The following is a 17165-nucleotide window of genomic DNA, read 5'->3' as shown; positions in this document are numbered from 1 at the left end:
CACTTTCTGGGACTCAGTCCGACATACACTGGGCAGCACAGTCCATTTCTCCTGTAGGAGCAGGGATACTCCTGGAGTCTGGATGGCAGACTGGCATTCAAACACGTGTGGGGTAAGGAAGGCAGGGAAATCAGGTGATACACGTTCCCTGTCCAAGACAGGATGAGGGGAAGCACCATGGCTTTTTTCACTTAATCATGAGCAAATGTAGGTCCTTCTATTCAGTGACCAGAGAAGACAACTGTCAAAGTCTGAATATTTTGTAATTCTCTACATAACTGCTTTAACACTTTTTGAAGGGACAGGCCATTCTTTTCAATGGGACTGTGAATGAAGAGCCTTGTACAGGCTGTATTCCTCAGGCTGTACAGTGCTGCTACTGCATTGATAGTTGTGCCAAAGCAGTACTCAGCGCAAGAAAGCAATTTTTTAAAAAATGCACACACGTGTAAAATGAGTGTTTAAGAACACACCAGAGGGTCTTGATGCTATGAAAAATCTCAGGAACCTAAACCAGAACCGCTGCATTCAAACATGTTCTGCTCTTTCTCCTTGCTCTTGAAGTAAGCGTACCATGCTTTCTTTAGTTATCACCAGTAAAAGAGATCCACCAATTTGGCTTCCAACTCAAAGCAGAGAAATGACAATTCTCAGAGACTGGAAACTCTTGCCTGAGATAGCCTTCAAAAAAAAAGGCTCCTGCATCCTTTCCCTGGCAGAACACATTTACAGATTGTTTAGAGTCAGATCTTATCTTTTTAGATCAGTCTCATATCTATCAGGATATTAAAAGGTTTTCCTCCAGCTGCATTTTAAAGAAAGCAGCCATGTTCCTTTGTGGAAAATTTAATCCTGAAAAGACCAAAGTCCCATTTACTCCTGAACCAAGTTTCTTGTAGGAGTTCTGGGGTTCTGCAGAGCTCCATCCTTGGCCCAGTTCACTTCAACATTGTCATTAAGGACTTGGACACAGGACTCGAAGGAATAATGACTAAGTTTACAGGTGACACAAAATTGGGAGAAGCTGTCAACTCCCTGAGGGCAAAGAGGCCCTGCAGAGAGACCTCAATAAATCAGAGGAATGGGCAATCACCAACCATATGAAGTTTAACAAGGGCAAGGGCTGGATCCTGCACCTGGGATGGGGCAATCCCAGATGTATGTACAGACTGGAGAATGAGATGCTGGAAAGCAGTGCAATGGAAAGGGACCTGGGGGTCCTGGTTGATGGCAAGTTCAATATGATTCAGCAGTGCCCTGGAAGCCAGGAGGGCCAACCGTGTCCTGCAGGGCATCAGGCAAAGCATTGCCAGCCAGTCAAGGGAGGGCATTGTCTCACTCTGCTCTGCACTGGGATTATTCCAGCCTCACCTGGAATATTGTGGGCAGTTTTGGTCACCACAACATAAGGAAGATATTAAGCTCTTAGAGAGCATCCAGAGGAAGATGCTGAAGGGCCTTGAGGGGAAGCCATATGAGGAGCAGCTGAGGGCACTTGGTCTATTCAGCCTGGAGAAGAGTAGACTAAGAGGAGACCTCCTTGCAGTTACAACTTCCTTGTGTGGGGAAGAAGAGGGGCAGACACTGATCTCTTCACTCTTGTGACTAGTGACAGCACTCAAAATGGCATAAAGCTGAGTCAGGGCAGGGTTATTGGATATCAGGAAAATTTTTTTCACCCAGAGTGTGGCTGAGCACTGAAATAATGGAAGAGACTCCCCATGGAAGTGGTCACAGCACCAAGCCTGTTTTGACTTAAAGAAGCTCAAGGATGGTACTCATGGGCACATGGTGTGACTCTTGGAAATGGTCTTGTGAAGGGACAGGAGCTGGACTTGATGGTCCTGATGAGTCCCTTCCAACTCAGTAAATGCTATGATTCTGTGAATTGTAATCCCAAACCTCATTTCAGAAACCAAATCGATATAAATACAAATTACACACTTTGCAGCTCAGAAGTCTTAATATAAGAACAGTTTTTAGTAGGCAGAGAGACAAAAATTTAGGCAGCAAGACACTTTGTGCCAAATAACATGGCCACCTTTGAGGTTGAAAGGAAGTGAAGGTGTGATAAGTAGCATAATGACAACGATGTCTCTATCATGTAGCAGTTTAGAGAGCATCTCTCTCACCTGTACTCTGAATACTTAGAAGAGGTAAATAAGAAATCGTCTAACAGACGTGAGAAACTGAATCGCACTGGATAAGAAGAGCAGGCAATTTCTTACTGAAGGTATTAATTTTCTTTGTAAATGAATCACTCAGCCCATCACCATAATTGCTGTCACATGGAGATTAACATGTCATTTAACTTCCAGAATGCTACAGACCTCAGCTGTGAAATGAATCTCATGTCTCTTTCTGATGATCACTCAGTGTTAGCAGAGCAAATAGCTTTCATTGGTATTGAACAAGACTGACAAGCTGGAACCATGGCCGATGCGATAGAGCAGTGCTGACAGATAAGACACTACCCAGTGCGCTTTGCTAAGGAAACAGAACAGCCACAGTTAGCAGAGCTGTTGGCTGTCTTTCATCTCCCAAAATCAGTGAATTAAAATCAAACAAAAGGAATCACTTACTAGCTAGCTGTGCTCATAAGAGCAACCCCAATGTATAACTACAGATGCATATAAAAATAGTCTAATTCTAGATCATCTTTGAGCATCTAGAGCTTTCCCTGTTCCAGTTGGTTAAAAAACTATCCCTCACTAAATGCATTTATCTTGACAGTCTTGTTTTCTTCTGTCTCTTTATTACTGTCTTCTTGATGTGGAAGATAAGAATCAATATGTACAGGCTATATTGCCGTCTCTGGCAGCTTCATATTAATCAGTCTGGACAAGGTATCAGTAGACTATTACTGTGACTTCTTATACTTCTCATTGTAACAAATAATGTCAGGCTTATTTGCCACATCAATTTACATAATGTAATCAAGCCGATCATATTCACTAGGACTAATGTGACACTTTACTGTACACAACAGCCTTGTTTCTTGGGGTGCCCTGTGCAGGGCCAGGAGTTGGACTCGATGGTCCTGATGGGTCCCTTCCAACTCAGCATAATCTATGATTCTATGAACCTCTTACCATGGCAAAGGCTAGTCATCATTATTTTATACTCTGTTTCTTTTTCTTGCATTTTTTAACTGACAAATGAACAGGAGTTCCTTAAATTTCTGAAAATGTTGGATGCACGAAGGCTGCGTTTTCTCATATTGTTTCCTGGTCTGAGAACAAGCTGGTTTCTGAGGGGCAGAGGAGTGAAAGCAGACTGTAACTCCTGCTGCAGAAGTTTATTCTCAATCCTGTCTCTAGAGGCCAGGAGCTGCTTTCAGCTACCCAGTCACCTGGATAATGTAAACACTTGCAGCTGATAGTCAGAATCAATTCTTACTCTCTTGCTGTGAGAAAACTTGCCTGGTGTTAACTCTTGCCATCCAACACTTAGCAAGCCCTTTGCATTCTCTCTTTATAAGGCCTCACTGTTACATAAGCAGTGCTGAATGTGAAGAGAATGTTTGCTATCAAGTACAAACCACACTTTGTTGAAGAGAGAAGGGCTATTGGCAGTTGTCTAATAAGCAATGACAGCTTGTATATAGCAGCTCTTCTGCAGATTCAGGTCACAAATTTATTTACACCATTTAATGTTTTTGTGTAATGGTGTACATACATACGCTACCTTGGGAAAACAGTGTCTCTGGTATTATTATGAATACTGTCCCTATCACTCCAGAAATCTGTGCATCACTTAAATAGCATTAGCCAACGTTCAGTACTTATCACTGAATACTTACTTTCTGGCAGCTCTCGATGAATTCATCTATGGTAACTACTCCATCTTTGTTTTTGTCCATTTTCTGTTAAAAAAAAAAAAGAGAATATATGTTTGTCCTCCTGAAATCCTGTGTAAACCAAGAAATTTTTATTAGTCATTTCAGTTATATTTCAGCCTAGGAACAATCATGCCACAAGATGTAGTAAATAATACACTGGAATGAGCTAATTGTTGAAAAAGCAGTGTACCAAGTAGATCTGAGAGACTTGGGATGGGACCACAGAGAAGAAAAAGGATTACAGAATTGGAAGGATATGCAAAACAGTTATAATGAAAATCTCTACCTGCTCACAAAGTAATCTTTTTGGCTTCTGTGTTACCTGACTTACCTGGAAAAATGTTTCCACGTGTTGTCTTGGTGCATCTTCCTTGAGAACAGGATAGGTGCATTTCCCCATCATATCATATATTGCTTTCATGATATCAAGCATTTCCTGAAGAGAAAAAAAATATGCTTATGTAATGTAATGTGCATTTCAGACACTGTTTTAACTCAGAACACATAAATGAGCTTTAGGATTTACATTTTAGAATCAAATACTGAGATTGTGCCTGATATTTTTGACTGAACAGCTTCAAAAAGGAACTTCTTTGTTCCTAAAAAATCTAGCATCTAAGTTCTGCTTTCATGTATGATTTCGATTTTAAATTATTTAGATTATGTGCAAGTTCATGGATTGTGGAAAGAATCTCCCAATGTCTTATTCATAAATATAAACAGGAAAAGAAATTCTGTAACAGCACTTCAATGGCGAAAGCACATCAGCTTCTTACAACTGAGTTTTCCCTAGAGAAAAGACACATCCATGCACACACATGCAAAGTCCTGCTTTTATTTCAAAAGCTTTGAATTTTCTTAACAGAATGGCTTGTGAAAACTTTAGGAGTAATTATAAAGACAAGTAATTTGCAGTATGCTAGGAAATTATTCTATAGATCACTCTTTCATGATGATCATGAAATGTTTTCTTAAGTGTAATTTATATATATTTACATAAAACCCTCTTAAAAAACCATTCATATATTTTAATGAAAGCACTCATTTGGTCACACTCTAATTTAAATATGTGTTTGAATCCTTGCAGAATAAAAGATGTAGGAATCCTTCTATATAAATCCTGTTTCAAATAAAACGTTTTAGAAGTAGATTTAAAAAATGAGTAACAATTGTTGACCATGTTCATGATTCCTTTTTGTCCAAATATCCTACCCATCTATTCTAGTGACTCTGTGTGCAAATACATGGGCGTAAGTTGAAGCCAACTATTTCTGTACCTGAAGAATTCTGACCTTTTACAAATTCTGTAAAGATTTCCCCATTTCAATTTTACATGCATTTAACATGAGGAAATTACAGTAATTTTTTGTGTGTCTAACTTCATAATGTATAGTAATTTTTTAATATGTTTAATTTGACAATGAAACCATTCTTCTTTGAAAGCAGGACTTAGCTATACAGCCTTTACTTTCAGTGACTACAGCAAGAAGTAGACCTTACCTCTTTAGTTATATATCCATCCTTATTTATATCATACAAATTGAAAGCCCAGTTCAGTTTTTCCTGTACTGTCCCTCGGAGTAAAATTGAGAGACCCATAACAAAATCCTAAATAGATAAAAGGTCTTGGTCAGTTTGGAATTGAGCAGTTTTTCACAAACACTCAGAAATCCGAGAATAATGCATTTGTCAAAAGTCTGGAAAGATGTGTTTTTTCTTTTGTTTCTTTTTTTTTTTTTTTGCTTCACAGGATGTGTTAAGGATTGCTGGTTTTTTAAATAATTAAGAATCCAGGTACTGTTTGCCACACTCATAATTAATAAGTAAATTCTATAATGTAAACCATCGCTTTCTCTTATAGTTATGATATATTGTATCCTCTGAAATGCCTCATGTAAGTAGTTCTCATTGAAGTTAATACCAGGAAAAAGCAATCTCCATGGTTTAACGGTCCAAGAAAAGCTTAAGTGGAAGTTAATTAATCTAAGCACAGGAGACCAGTCTGGGGAGAACTATCTACTCAGGAGCATTAAATTCTTCTTAAATCTGTACCTTAGTAAAGTGGAATATGTAGTTCCCAGATCTCTTAGATCAATCTGCTGCAGTCAGTTTTTCAAACTTCATGTCTGATGCAGCACACCTCAATACTTTTATTGAAGTATGATAAGAAATAATAAATATGTGCCCATGTACCATCTTAACGTTTTTATGACCCACTAATGTGCTACTGCTGTAGAACTATTCCACAGAAATGAATCAGAATACTTTTGAGATTATTTACATCTAGTATTTGGTTATAGATTTTTGTTTCATAATAAATACTCTTGACAGCACAAACCTCATTTACATTTAGCGAACATCTTCCTGATTGAAGAAAATATCAACTGCCATCACCAGTCTTCTGTATTCTTAGCATGTTAACATATTTTAAACAATGGCTTTTTTTCCCTAACCATCTCCTCCACCTTTTTCTATTTGATAAGCTTGTGAACCCATAAATCTGTGAAATTGCCTCCATAATGGATTGAGCAGAATATGGCAAGAGCTTGTATTTAAATGTGCATTTCTACGTCACTGGCAATGACATACAGGAGGTCTTAGAGACATTAAAGCAGAGACAATAACACTGAAATATTTCTTATTGGCACCAGCAAAGGTTACGCATTTCCTCTAACACAGGAACAATGGAAAAGACTACACTGACATTAGACATAAATTACGAAGGTCATGTACCACACGGTGAAATAAGTGTACCTGATACAGTGAAGTATACACACATATTATGTTCTCAGATGGTCTAGTAGGCACAGACAGCTTTTCTGACAGCTTCAGTCTTTTTAACAATTCAAGCGCTATGCTCTGTGTTTTCTAAGTCTATCACAAATTTCTGTCTTATTGGTATATGTGCCCTTTGGGGTAAATGGGTACATGAATCTTGAAAGTGTTTTTCTCAACTTGTCCTGTGTACATCTCAATGACTAATTGAGGGTCACAGGGTTAAATCTCCAAACAGCTCTTTAACAATGTACTATTAAGCATTGTTCAAGAAATTCAGAACAGATTTGATCACATTACAGCATTAGCAATTAACCTTCATAATTCAGTACCACGTCTTCAAAACTTTTCTGCAACATTTTACCTTCTCAATGGAGCTTTTTCTGAAGTCCTTCCTGAAGGTCTCCAGTAATGTTATTTTCTTACATTATTATATTTAAGAATTTTGGATTTATTTTTTATTTTGGCACAGCAACATTTTCAAATTTATCTAAACTATATCCATTTTTCCTTTCTTTTTCAATTAATTCTCTTCCTTTCTGTGATGCACCACCCATGTTAACTCGTTTTCTGGTGTCCTTTTTATCCCCATTTCCAAGGCTACCCTTCTGTCATTGGTTTTAAAAATGACATATAATAAAACATGGCTTGATGCTTTTTTTTCATGTGACTAGATGTCCTTATAAAAGATGAGACAATTCAAAAACTTTCCAGGTATGCATTTCAAACATTGCAAGAGCAAGTCATCTCCTTCCATATTTGCATCAATTTGTTTTGGGATCGCATGTAGTGTAGGTGCATTGCCTTTTTCTGAGTGTTGTGCAAGAGTCCATCTCAGGAACAACAGAAAGGATTTATCATAATGTAGGAAGTTGTGAGGAGCTGGATAGGGACAGCTAGGATGGGCTATCTTTTCTACATGTGTACTTTCAAGCAATTGAAGAACAGTATAGCTATGTTAGCTGTTAAGGTAATCCAGCGCAGATTGCCATAGTAAAATGAGAATGCTGAAGGTGGCAGCCAAACTCAGAGACCATCTGTCCATCTATATGCTTGTTACCAGCAACTCACTGATGTATCAATAACGCACACCATTTAGCACAGAGCATGAATACAAGTCTCCATTACAGTACTGGAATACCCAGATGTATATTGCTTCCTGGTTTAGACATCTAATCTGGGGAGAGAGGAATTCAACTTTTAGAGCCTGTTTATTTTTTAAGTAAAATTCACCATACTCAGATTCTTACATCCTCTGAGGATGCTGTCACTGTCCACTGAGTTCTGCTCTGCTGAGCACCTGAAGAGAAGTGCGTCTGATCTAGGGTGACAAAGGAGCCTAAAACTACAGAGGTCTGGGCTGAGACACAGCTCTAGGTTGGGTCTCTCTTCAGTCTGTGACAGCAAAATTAGAAGCAGAAAAGTCTCTGCCTTGGTACTTGCCTTTACTCCTTTCCACAACTTCCTGTTTGTAACTTGCTAGATTCCTGCAGAGCATGCTAATACCTGTTAAAACCCCCTTCTGTGTCTAATTCTGAAAGAAAGGGGGATGTCTTACTGAAGGGTTGCAAAATGGAGCAACATTGCACCTGTACTGGAGCCTTTGTGTGCTCAATATCACAGCCTGCTCATGTTCCTGTTCTACACTGCAGCTGTATAGAGCCTCTGGTTGTGATATGGGATGACCTTGTATTTGTAGGGTTTTTCCAGTGGTGATTAATTATCTCCTAGCAATGTCGTTGATGACTTTCTGATTGCTTTATCCCTCAGTAAATCTTTGGAGATAATTAAATCATTAATAAATTAATTTTCAAACTTCTTAGTGTACTGTCTCAAATCCATAGGAAAACTCAAAATTATTCCCCCAATCTTGTGTTCCTTTATGTCTTGTTCAAGGCCAGAAGAAGTAGGCAGGCAGGAACCTAAATAAGTGTTTAAATTTAGATTTTAGGATTTTGAGAAGGAATCAAGGGATGTCACAGGACTGGTGGAGCCCTCATGTTAAAAAAAAGCTCATAGAGGAGGAACTGCTGTTAAGAGGAAATATATTTCTTTGTAGCTGGTGCTAAAATGCTTATGAGATCACAACCTTCCTGAGAAAATTTACCTCATTTCCTACATAACATGAACAAAGTTTTTTGTGTTGAAACCAGAGAATCATGCTTGTGAACCTCATGGAGTTCAACAAGGCCAAGGTTCTGCACCTTGGCCAGGGCAATTTCAAGCCCAAATAGAGGCTGGGCATAAAATGGATTTAGAGCAGCCCTGAGGAGAATGACTTGGGAGTGTTGGTTAATGAGAAGCTCAACATGACCTGACAACGTGCAGTCACAGCCCAGAAAGCCAAGTGTGTCCTGGGCTGCATCAAAAGCCGCGTGGCCAGGACAACAAGGGAGGTGCTTCTGTCCCTCTATTCTGCTCTCATGAGACCTCACCTGGAGCCCTGCATCCAGCTCTGGAGCCTAAGGACATAGACCTGCTTGACCAAGTCCAGAGAAGAACCACAAAGATGATCAGAGGATTGGAGCATTTCTGCTATCAAGACAGGCTGAAGGAGTAGGATTTGTTCAGTCTGGAAAAGACTCCAGGGAAACCTTAGAGCAGCCTCCCAGTACCTAAAGAGGGCCTACAAGAAAGCTGGAGAAGGATTTTACACAAGAACATGTCATAGGACAAGGGGAAATAGCTTTAAACTGACAGATAATAGGTTTAGATTAGACATCAGGAAAAAATTCTTCACTGTGAGGGTGGTGAGACACTGTAACAGGTTGCCCAGAGAAGCTGTGGGTGCTCCATTCCTGGAAGTCTTCAAGGTCATGTTGGATGGGGCTTTGAGCAACCTGGTCTAGGGGACCCTGTCCCTGCTCATGGCAGGCTGGTTGGAACTACATGATCTTCAAGGTCCCTTCCAATCCAAGACATTGTATGATTCTTTGACTCATTAAACTGCTTCCCTTATATTACTACCTTGGAGATCATTTTTATTATTAATGAAATATCAAAGTTGTGTTTGATCTTAAGAACTGTACTCCTCTGTGGAACCGAGTTAGGATGCTTACTACTCTATTAACTAATGCAAAATTCTCAGGTAACAACTGAGAAATCATGCAATCAGAAAATCACCAACAACTTCGCTAAGTATTATTAGTAATTTTTTGAAAAACAGATACAAGTTTGGTTTTGATTAAATACGACAAAAATCTTTAAACATCTCCACTGTGTTTGGGCACAGCTTCGTGCTGTAAGGCACTGAAAACTGGTGGGATTCCTGAGTGACTTTCAGCAAGGTCATATTTAGAGTAGCCTTAATCTGCATCTACAGCAAACGAAGGATACTATGTGGATATTTGCATGTGGGTGCAATGCACTTTACCTCTGACAATATGTCTAAAGTTAATTAGCCTCCATGTTCCTGACTTTGTAAATAGCCTTGAGACCTAGATCTTCTCTTTGGTTCAGTGACAATATATGTGCAGCAAGTGGAAACTGTGCTTGCCCATCTGTCTCTGGTGGAAAAAAAGAACTTCAGTTCACTAATATGCCCAAGGAGCCCTTCAATATCTGGGTCACTAGGCCTTCAGGAACTCTGTCCTTTCTGTTACAGCAAAACTAGTTGGCATAACTAATGCAATAAGCTAGTCTCAAAAGTGATACAATCATGGGATAAGGAGAGAAAGGTTCAAGAACCTATTTCATGAGTTTGGTTTTTTATGCTACATAAAATGCTCCCCTAAGAGATCTTGACTCTTACAAGAGAGCATACAGATTTAGGGATGACAAAACTAAGGACATAGAAATCTCACCAAGCAATCTCATCCAACTGAGGTGTGCATTTAAATTTTGCTAAATACTTCATTGTTGATGTTTGAAAATTTGAGGAAAAAAGAGAAAAATACTAGAAAAACTTCTCTTTTTACCTGCAATTCTAGCTATCACTGATTCATCAGAAAATGAAGAGTGCAACACGGAAAAAATGTCATTCTTACATACAAAAGAATTTCACTGCCATTTCAGATTTTCATATCCTTTTTACACAGAAGATAGCCAGAGTGTTTTTCATCACAGGTCATTATCTTAAGTCGAATTTACTCCTACACTTTGTTAAAGAAAGTAAGTTGGAAAGAATGACTATTTGTTCTCCAGACTTTTAAATCACTCCCTCTCCGCCTTTTGAGTAGTTAACTTTTGTTGTTTTTCTAATGAAAATTAAAAACTAGAATGCAGATTGGCATAGAAAGAATATGGCACAGTGGCACCTAAGATAAAAAGGAGCAGGAAAAAAATGAGATTATTGTATTTTTCACCTATCACAGTATCTACTTTCATATTTTGAACCTATCATTATGAGATTTATAAAATCAACCAGGCATTAACTTCAGGAGGATGCTTTTAGCATGGCTATCATAGAGTTTGTTAATATAATGTTGCTACAAGGACACAGAAGCAAGTGTATTTTGTTAGCAGGAGAGTTATGCTCGATTCACAATTAGTGTAAATAGTATCAAAGTCTGGATCACTCATATCTGATTTGATATTGAACAAAAGTAACCTTCTTTCGTTCCAATTATAACAGCAGAAATACTTTTTAACTACTGATTCTAAAAATGCTTTTTCACATTGCCTCTGCTGTTGCTGAAACTGAAAGAGGAGACATTTAGGTTAGATATAGAGAAGAAATACTTTACTGTGGTCATGGTGAGGCACTAGAACAAGTTTCTTAGAGAAGCTGTGGATGTCCCATTCCAGGAAGTGTTCAAGGCCAGGCTAGACAGGGCATTGAGCAGTCTGGTCTTAGTGGGAGGTGTCCCTGCCCATGGCAGGTGTGTTGGAACTAGAGGATCTTTATGGTCCCTTCCAAGTGAAACCATTGTATGACTCTATGATTTGACCAGAAGCATTCCTTGTAGAATTAGCCCATATACAGAAGATATGAACAAAACCTCAATTCCCGCTTCTAGTTTCACATAGAGCCCACTGATTTCAGCTGCCCAGAAAAAGGTAGACAGGGTTTCTAGTTTGGTTTTTTTTAGATAAATGCAAATAATCTGCCACAAAATTATCTGGTTATAGTTCCAGTTGAGGTAGAAATTCCTGATCACAGTGCAGCTGCTTTATGAGTTTTCTCTCATTACATCAATAATAAAGCAATGAAAATGCTTAAAAAAATAAATCTGTCAGACCTGGCAACATCATTCACTAAAGGAAATGATAAAAACATGTATGGGATGTTTCAATAAATTTAAAGTGGGTGTATTTATCACAATCCAATCACAAGTTGTAAGGAAATAATTCATTCATTATAATCACAAGAAACCAAACCAAACCAAACAAACATACCCTTTTGCAAATGAACTGAGATATTTTTTGAAAAATTCTATAGCTTAAAATAGAATATCCTTTGCAGTATTTTGTACACACTGTTCTCATCTACACTACTGCAGGAAAGTCCCTTTTACCATGTTATTTTGTTGATGACATCAGCCTTAGCAGGGAAAAGCAGAACTAGGAAAAGGGATTGGGCAGTTAAATGAAGGGCGAATGATTTTCAAACTCTTTTGCTTGTAAAAACATTTGCTTTAGAGCCTTTTTCTAGCATTTTCTGGAAAATAATAAAGTGTATGAGCAATCCTATTTCAGCTGAGTCATCAGACACCACCTCACCTTGCACAGACCGGGAGGAGGATAAGGACTATTTTAGGTAAATTGTGTATAAATTTGATTACCTTTTAAATGAACAATTTATAAAAACATTACATAGTAGCACAATCTGAGTTACTGTTATGGAATATACAATTGTACAATAATGACTTTGTTACTACATTGGTAAAACTTGAAACTTGAGTCACATAAGCTAAATTTTTCATAATTAGAGCTATATAATAAAAGCCACCATACTGGAGTTAATTATAAGGAATGGCAAAATACTCAATTTCAAAAAAAGAAGCAACAGCCTCACTTACCTCAAAACTTACGGATCCATTGTGATCAGTGTCAAATGCATTAAACAGAAAATGTGCATATGTTGTGGAATCTAAAACAGCAAAAATTATTCAAAATAAACACATGTTATTTAATTCTATTAAAACTACATGACACCAAGATATATTTTGATACCAACGCTTCATAGCAAGACTAAATTTTCAATGAAGTTTAAATTTCCTTTTTGTCAGGGGGAGAGGGATAAATTATAAGTGCAAGTATATGGATAGCAACACTGTTAGGAATTGAAAATCCAAAATTCTGTTCTGGAATATCTCTGTATGGCTTGATTCCTGTTTTTGCTAATCACTGATACCTGAGCAAATAGCAAAGATGGCGTGTTATTGTACTCTCAAACAACCTGTGTTAATGGAATGCTAAGTGATGGTGACAAGGGATTTATCATATATTTTAAATCAAAACCGTGTTCATTTATACACTCTAAATAAGGGAAGCAGACACTACTGTCGGTGCCTCTGGTATATCAATTTTGCTCTGGAGTCAGACTTGTTTCCCAGACTGAAGCTGATCTTGTCAGAAAGATGCTGCTGTGATGGGTTCATATGCTAAACCACAGGTGAGAGAAAATCCTCTCCAACAAGCAGATTCTTAAAGCTGGTTTGCAGCTTAACTCCCATGATCATTGCATGAGGGCTAGGTGCTTGAAAACCTTGGAAAGACTGGCTGTGACTGACTAAATGGTCAGTAAGAATCTGAAAGATGACCTTAAACAGGTGATCGCCTCACTGATTATTTTTATACTTCTCAAACCTACTCCCCAGTGCATATTGACTCATTTTAGAAACACAACACAGCATCAATATGAATCTGTCAAGACTGATTTATGGCAAAGATTCATCTTTCTGTTTCCACTGAGTGACTTCAGAGAGGCACATCCTGAACCAGGAGTCATACATTTTGAAGAGAGAACTTATCCAGACACTGCCCTGTGGATGTGAGGTACAAGCTGCTGGTTATGGGCAGACAGCTTTCCTCAGAATCTTTGCCTCAAAACCATGCAAATTAATGTAGGATGAGGCTTTGTTTACTTTTAATACTCATTGATTTGCTCTTTGTACTTCATATATTTACAATAAGTTTAGGTTAATTAACATTAATCTCACAAACCTTTAATAAAGGGAGAAGTGTTATAAAATCAGCGTCCCCTTTGCAGAACAAACTTCTCCCTATCATGGAAAAACCTCGTCAGTGCTGGATGCCTTTTTCTGATTTCTTGGCACTAAACCATTTTACCTTTCATATCAGTCCTGCCAACTTTTAATTGTCACTGCCTAAAATACAGTTTTGTGTTAAACTGTCAGTCTTGGGTCACTCACCTGAAATGCCACCTTGACTCCAAAGAACCAAATATACCAAAACTCAAAATTTTGTGCTTCACAGATTCAGACCTGACATTTGTAAGAAAAGTCTCTCACCTTACTTCAGTATGTTAATTTTCTATGATGTGAAATAATCATAAGAAGAAAAAAAATGCAGGCTTTAAACCCTGTGTCTGTTCATGCATTTCCAGAGAACTAAAAAAACCCTCACACTACTGAGAGAGTAATTCATTTTTCCATGTATCCAGTCATCACTGTGATTGCTTAAGGACAGCCCAGCAGACAAATTCACACTTTAACTGAAAAATAAAAATATGTTGACTTCAGCTTATATTCAAGATTTTAATAGTCATATTTTCTCTAATCTACTGAGAGTTCTGTTGTGCAACAGAAAATCCTATGTAAACCACTTTCAGGAATAAAAACCCCATATAATAGAGGTATAATTACTGTAAACTGAATTTTAAATAGCTTCCTATTCTCTTGGCATTCATTTCTTAAAAATATCTGAAATATTCCAAATTATTTTTTGTAGATATACAGAAAACACAAGGGTGAACACAAAGATACGTTATTGTTTGGTACCCAGATGTAATACAATATATTACTCTTTTTGTATGACAGCATATGGAAAAAGTCCCTAGTGGAAGAACATTTTCTTTCTTATAACTCCTCTGAAAAAAAAAATCAAAAGCCTTATTCAGATTTGTTTATTCAGGCAGTTCTGGTCTGAAATTTTGCCTTCAAAACCACAGCAGGATAAGGAACACTAGTCTTTTAATTAGAGCTACTTAATCTAATTCCCCCCTGCCCCTGAGCATTAATCATGTTAGACAAAATTTTAAGTTTTTAAATTAAATATTTTTTCTTTTCATGGATCTGATATCATAAGTAGTAGGATAAATTGCTACTTTGACAGATTGAGACAGGAACAGACATTAAATCAGAAATCCTTTGAAAAACACCATCAAAGCATTTTAAACATCAGAGACAAAAAATGGTAGTCATTATGCATAGAAGAACATTGGCTTATCAAACTAGGAGCATGATCTGTTTTGTTCATAAGTGATGGAGGAGTGTAATAACTATGCAGTGTGTGGATTCTTATCTACAACCTGCCTGGCTGAACAAAAATCCTGAGTTATATTTTATGTGATCCACTGCATGCATGCAGGGAGCCTATTCATTCACCTGTGTGGCAGTGCTTTTCTAAAAAGTTACTGGAATGCCCTTTCTGGCATGGAAAGCTTTTTACAAAGCTCCTTCTGCCTGTTAAAATACACTGTTTTTACTGCAATCTAGTGTCATCTCCTTTGTGACTCTTGTGGCCCCTTACCCTCTTTGTAGTCCTCTACCTTGTCCTGGACAGTCTTGAAAGTTGCCTAATGAAATTACTTGCTGGTTCACATGGAAAAATTACTTTGCCCTGAAGCTTAACATCTTACAAACATTGTTCTATTTGCTCAGATACTAATTGTTATAATGATACATCATGTTGTACCTGGTTTTGCATTACACAGACAACTGGAACCCAGATCTGCATGCAAGACACATGTTTTAATTTGGAGACAACTTTCAAGCCTTTTTTGCCCCCTCTTTAATATAGAGACATAAATTAAGTCATTATCTTAAGCACAAATGAAATTTAAAGGCCTCAGCTGGGCACAATATTTTGGCAATACATTCAAAGATATAAGAAATATCTGGCTGCTTAACTAGACACTTAAATATTATGATCTCACTCTGTTGTTAGCATGCAGAGATATTCAAATATAGACAATTAATTGAGCTTTGAAAATACTTTGACTAATGAGGAACAAAGAACAGACTTGAACTCCTATACTTCTCAGAAATGGCAAAAGTCAACACAGGCACCTACAAAACAGCACAAAACCTACATAAAACAGTTCATGACTCAGCAGACCCATAGAAATTAAAGGTTTCTTGATGTGAGCTGTTACCCTTCCAAGGACATTCAGCACTTTTGCTGTTTCCACTGACTATTCTTCCTGAACTTCTGAGGAAAACTACATAAGCTTTCACATTTGTTTTTGTGCTGTCTTTATGTACTGCTGAGGCTGTACACCACGTGTAGAGGCTACAGACAATGGGGAGAGGAAGGGGATGGCTTCTGATGGTCACTTCTCTGTGGTCTTTTCTGAGATGTCTGAAACAGCTTTATTAAAAAAGCCAAAAATCCTCCCACTAGTACACAACATCTGCTACAGATGAGTGAATTATCTGCATTCAGTACTTTTCTACACTGCTAAAAATCTTTTTGCTGTATTTTGTTAAATGAAGCTATAAGAAAAAAGTTTGGGTTCATTTTGTTGGTTTTCTTTTCCCATAAAAGTGTAGCTCCCTTATTGCAGTCACAGTAATGGCAGTAAAGAAATTGCAGCAGTCTAACCATATGCCCAGTGATGTAGTTCAGCCATAGTTCCTAAGCAGCCACATTTCACAGGGAGCTTGGCCCAGGATAGAGGCTCAGTTTTACAGTTTGCAGTTTTACTTCCCATGGTTTAGCTGTGACAGCAGCCTCCAAAACTGATCAGGTTTCTAAGGCTCATTGGTTTTAATTTTGTGGTGCAACTATAGCTTTACACAGGTTGCAGACACAGGCAGTTATTCTATGTAGAAATAGGTATTTTCAACTCTAAAATAATGATGCAGAAGAGAGAACTTTTTGCTTTGAGCAGCAGAGACAGGATATTGCACAGAGGAGAGCAGGTGTGGGATGAAAAAGAATGGGGCACAGGCTGGCACTGGAGACCCCTCAGCTTAAACAACATAGCTGTGGTTAAAGAACTGCAAGTATGAAGCTGGACAAAACTGGTACAGGGATAGCAAAGAGAACAAAGAAATAGTATACAACACATACAAAAGTCACCACCTATAATAGATTTGGGAGTAATGTTGAGCTGCAAACCAGTGGAGTAGAAGAAAGCCTTAAAAATGTAACAGCAAACATACAGAAATGACCCCAGGTAAATCCTAGAGTGAGGAAGAAGAAAGCTCTAACATGAACATCCTATTCCTCCTGGAGAAGGACTCCAGATGCTGACAGTCCACTGCAGAGTCCACCTCCTCCTCCAAGTGATGCCACTTCCCTAAATGCCCAGAGGAGCAGCAGAAGAGTCAGCATTTGCACCAGGAATAGAAGTAGAAACTAGACATTCAGTATATACACATTTTAACTACATTAATTTTTTTCTTCTCTGTAACAATTA

At 38.0% G+C, this 17165-nt stretch overlaps 1 protein-coding gene across 8 annotated transcripts in view; it reads right to left on the bottom strand.

The window, feature by feature from the left end:
* Window positions 1–17165, bottom strand: part of KCNIP4 (potassium voltage-gated channel interacting protein 4) — a 403843-nt gene that overhangs the window by 4027 nt on the left and 382651 nt on the right. For 7 of the 8 annotated variants that reach the window (XM_071556707.1, XM_071556705.1, XM_071556704.1 and 4 more), the window contains exons 4-7: window positions 12577–12647; window positions 5342–5449; window positions 4173–4277; window positions 3803–3865 (exon numbers count right to left, since the gene is read on the bottom strand). In XM_071556707.1, coding sequence (XP_071412808.1) covers window positions 3803–3865; window positions 4173–4277; window positions 5342–5449; window positions 12577–12647 — 347 coding nt within the window. The remainder of the gene's footprint in view (window positions 1–3802; window positions 3866–4172; window positions 4278–5341; window positions 5450–12576; window positions 12648–17165) is intronic. The other variant, XM_071556709.1, reaches the window with a different exon arrangement.

This window comes from Pithys albifrons, chromosome 5 (assembly GCF_047495875.1).
Source record: "Pithys albifrons albifrons isolate INPA30051 chromosome 5, PitAlb_v1, whole genome shotgun sequence".
Taxonomy (NCBI): Eukaryota; Metazoa; Chordata; class Aves; order Passeriformes; family Thamnophilidae; genus Pithys; species Pithys albifrons.
The sequence above is the reverse complement of the archived record's forward strand: the minus strand, read 5'-3'. Positions and strand labels throughout refer to the sequence as shown.